Source organism: Chrysochloris asiatica, unplaced genomic scaffold (assembly GCF_000296735.1).
Source record: "Chrysochloris asiatica unplaced genomic scaffold, ChrAsi1.0 scaffold00022, whole genome shotgun sequence".
NCBI lineage: Eukaryota > Metazoa > Chordata > Mammalia > Afrosoricida > Chrysochloridae > Chrysochloris > Chrysochloris asiatica.
In genome coordinates, this window is record NW_006408540.1 from 21,173,022 (window position 1) to 21,177,558 (window position 4,537).

The 4,537-nt window shown below is 39.6% G+C and overlaps 1 protein-coding gene across 1 annotated transcript in view; it reads left to right on the top strand.

The window, feature by feature from the left end:
• The window catches only part of LRRC63 (leucine rich repeat containing 63), a 79,187-nt gene that overhangs the window by 6,507 nt on the left and 68,143 nt on the right, over positions 1 to 4,537 (top strand). Inside the window, exons 2-3 of the mRNA XM_006837688.1 lie at positions 1,672 to 2,367; positions 2,836 to 2,907. Coding sequence (XP_006837751.1) covers positions 1,672 to 2,367; positions 2,836 to 2,907 — 768 coding nt within the window. The remainder of the gene's footprint in view (positions 1 to 1,671; positions 2,368 to 2,835; positions 2,908 to 4,537) is intronic.

The following is a 4,537-nucleotide window of genomic DNA, read 5'->3' on the forward strand; positions in this document are numbered from 1 at the left end:
CAGATAGCAAGGGACCAATGAACAGATAACAAAAGAAAAGAATGTCCACACCTTTATCTCAGCAGTTCTGCCAGGCGTCTATGACTGCTCCGATCCTTCCCCTGTGTGGTCTCACCCAAGATGGTGGCTCCTGGAGCAGTCGAGTGTCCCAGACTAGAAAGCAATAGCTTTCTTGCTTCTACCACAAATTCCCCCAGCTGTGAGCCTTCCAACCTTCTAAATATTCCTTTATATGTGGTTCAGAGTTCTGGGACCATCCCCTGAGCCTGCTTGGTCGGATATTCTGTGTTGTTGTTGGCGGAGCTCCTTTACTGCACTTCCACCCGATCCACCATCTTGTTTGTTCTCTTCCCAGGTCAATCTTTAATACACACAAACAAGCTACCCTGAAGTCAACTCCAACTCCATAGCTGGCTCATGTGTTTCAGAATACTACTTCACCTATGATTTTCAATGGAAAACAAATCACCAAGTCTTTCTTCTCAGGGAGGATTCGAACACCAACCTTTCTATTAGTAGCAAGCACTCAACCAAATCAATCTCTGTAGCTATTGTTGTTAAGTGCTGTCGAGTCCATTCTGACTCATAGTAATCCTATAAAGGTTTCCAAGGAGTGGCTGGTGGGCTTGAACACCAACCTTGTGGTTAGCAGTCCAACACTATGATGCCACATCAATTTCTAGCCATCTCTTATATGTGAACACCAGGGAAGTGACAGGCTAAAGGGTTGAAGGACTTGGTTTGTCCATTTCTTTGCAAGGTCTGCCATGATGAATCAGTTATCTCCTCGCTGGAACGTCGAGAAACTCACCATTATTGTATTCATTCAAGACAACAGAAAAAGTGTCATTTAATGTTCTCTCACATAGGAAAGAGAAGGCAAGCTTGAAATAATGAGGTGTGTAAGAATGTCGGCACTCTGCATTTTCTGGACCTATGAAAGAAAAGAATATATATTCATATATCTAGTGTCAGAGTGACATCATGTTCAAAAGACAGAATGGTAGGCCTTTAAAAGAAGCATTGAAAACAAATCTGAATTTTCACTTTAAGTATCAAATGAGGGAGAACAGTAATACATGATAAAAAGCAACATTTAACTGAAATCGCTTTTTAACCCATCCATATCCCCAGAATTTTCAAAGCATCTGCTTAGAAATTCCTCTTGAATCCTCTTTTTTCCATCAGTATCTCTTTTTCCAAGAGTATTTCCCTACTTTCCCTAAATCGAATACAATTTAGCCTTTCCACTTTTCTAATTTTTCACTCAGATTTTATCCTAATTAGCTTGACAAAAGTCCTGGTAAGCTGAGCGAGTATGCACAGAAATCTCCTTAGAAAATGAGAGAGGTATGGGTTGGTAAACAAAAGCTATGGATACTAGGATGGTAATTGGCTTGGTCCTAATACTTTCATAACTCAAATCTGGGTGGTGGTGGTATTGGTAGTGGTGGTGGTGTGTCGTGGAGTTGGTTCTGACTCATAGCAACCCTGTATAGGGTTTCCAAGGCTATAACTCTTTATGGGAGCAGAAAGCGTCATCTTTCTCCTGCGGTACCACTGGTAGTTTTGAACTTCTGATTGTGAAATTAACAGCCCAATTGGTAACCACTATGCTACTAGAGCTCCTTAACTCAAATCTAATTGTGCTTTTTTTTTTTTCTGGTTTAGCCAAGGCCATTGAAACAGAACAAGATGTAAAGCTAGCTCAAGATAAAGCCACTTCAGTTAAAGAAGACAAAAGTTTAATTCCTGATGTTGCTTCAGGAAACCAATCACAAGCCTTTCTGAGTGTCCAAAACCTCTGTATTGATCAGCATATACAAGAAAAACGGTCTCTTGTAAAACTTTTTCCAACATCTAAAAAATCTCTCCAAGACATTTGTTTCCACATTCCAGCTACTGCTCGTGGTTCCATATTTTTTCCAACTTGTCACTCAGCTTCAGCTAGAGTTTTTGGGAAAGAAATAAGTCAAATAGAAAGTTTAAGACAGTCAAAGAGACAGTTATCCAAAGTAAAAAGTAAAAATGTTGATGAACGTTTACAACACGTCCTAATTCTTAATCCAAATTTCTCCAAACCTTTCAGTGACCATGGCCAATTTATCACTACCACAGACAAGGTTTTCAATGATAAATATCCACCAAAAATTTCTGCGGAGTATACTTCTGAGATCCCCCTGATAGATTTAAGTACAGCAATGCAAAGTCCTCTACCTAGTGTTTTATCTTCTAAGCCAGAAAAACAACCATCTGACCACTTACTACGAAATACTCCTGTGGTATTAAATATCAGTGACTTTCCTGGCCCCATTGTCATGCCACCACCAGTTATACCAAGAAAACCTCAAAGACATTCTATTATAGGTAAATAAGTGTGAACATGATCCGTAAGACTTGGGGTCATGTACAGCAAAGGGGTGGGGAGGAATGCATGCAAATGGTGGCCCCATTAGGATTGGAGCTGGAAGGTGGGATCACCTTTGGCCTGTCCTTTTAATACATGGTCAGAGGGCAATAATAGAAATCCTGGCCTTAAAGTTCTGCCAAGGCCACTCTGGGCACTCCATTAAGATGGTGTGTGCAGGAAGGGGTTGGGGGGACCAGATGAGTTTAAAGGAGTATAACATTAATATGAAAAAGCAGTGGGATTAAGAAATCATTCCGAAATGGGTCTAGAAACAATGCCAGTGCGGACAGATGCCTTCATGGGCACATTACCATGGAAACCCCCAGTTCATTCATTGATAGATGAGCAAGGAAGTCATGCCAGCTTCCACAGGAATTTTCACGAGTATCTACAAGGTTTTCCCATTTTTTTCTTTGTTTTTCTAGAAAATCTTATAGTAGAAAATGAAGCTGCTGAAGATTTGGCACCAAAGCAAAGAGCACTAAGTATATCTCAAGGTAAATGGTAAATTTATACTATTCTTTTAAAGACTATATATAAGCTTATCTGTCTATAAAATCATTTGTGATTGTGTGTGTGTGATATTCACACTTATGGCATACACTTATGACATACCCCTTAAGCCAGTTACTAACTTAGCAAATGGTGTTGTTTTTTAAATATTGACTATCAACTAAACTTTGTGCTGATACTTGGTGGTGGTGTGTTGGTGGTACGCCATGGAGCTGGTTCATAGTGACCCTGTGTAGGGTTTCCAAGACTGTAAGTCTTTATGGGAGCAGAAAGCTTCATCTTTCTTCCATGGAATGGCTGGTAGTTTCGAACTGCTGAACTTGAGGTCAGCAGTTTGACTCCTAACCACTATGCTTCCACTGCTCCTTGTGCTGATATTGGAAATATAAAAACTGAAGGATTCTTAATTTGGGTGGAGCAGACAGACATGAAATAACTATTTGCCTTGTGCCAGACACTGTTTTTGAGTGTTTAGATATATTAACTTTTTGAATACTAACAACTATTCTAAGATATAGGAACTAGTTGGAAAATATGGTGTTAGTGATAGAAATGGAGCTGGAGATTGCATGACTGACATTTGCAAGGCCAACAACACCTTATTCATTGCAAATACCTTTTTCATCAAAATAAACGGTGACTATATATGTGGGCATGTCCAGATTGAATAATAATTTAAAAAAAAAACAAAAAACCAGATTGTCTACGTCTGTGGGAAGAGACAATGAAAAAGCTCAATCTCATCAGCCAAAATGAGGTCAGGAGCCAACGGTGGAACAGACCATCAGTTGCTCACATGGCAAGTTCAGGCTGAATGCGAAGAAAATTAAAAGTCTACGAGAGCCAAAAAATGATCTTGAGTATATCCAGCCACATTTGAGACCATCTTAAGAATAAATTTAACACAATGAACACTAATGTTGAGAACCCAGAGGAGTTGTGGAATGACATCAAGAACATGATACATTAAGGAAGGAAAAGATCATTTAAGAGGCAGCAAATGAAGAAAAGAAGATACTCTGAAACTTGCTCTTGAACTCACAGATTTATTGTAAATTTATTGGAAGCTCTAGAATATACTACAGTTTTTTTTTACAGTTGGTGTCAGATGTGAGATTCGTTGCAATGGCTCCAGACCCACAGAAGTATGGAACTTTGTAAGAGAAAGAACAAAGGGGCATGTTAAGTGAAACATGGTTCTTAGATGGTCACTTCGTTAATTATTACCTGTAATAGCTAAAGGGACTATAAGAAATATAATAATGCTGCTACTGGAGTCATGTCTATTCCATGCTCCAATTTTCAGTGAATATTTACAGCTGTTTCTCTTCATTTTGAGTTGTGCCCCATCAGCAAATGAAGGCTTCTCTCCCACAGGCTTTACTCCATTCATGTCATCACGGTCAACTCTACTTTGGGGAGGCAGCTCTTCCTCAGTCACATTTTGAGTGCCTTCCAACCTGAGGGGCTCATTTTCCAGTACTAAAACTGACAGTATTTCTCTGCTATTCATAAGGTTTTCAGTGACTAAATATTGGGAAGTAGTTGGTCACTCCTTCTTCCTAGTCTGTCTTCATCTGGAAGCTCATCTGAAACCTGTCCACCATGGGTGAC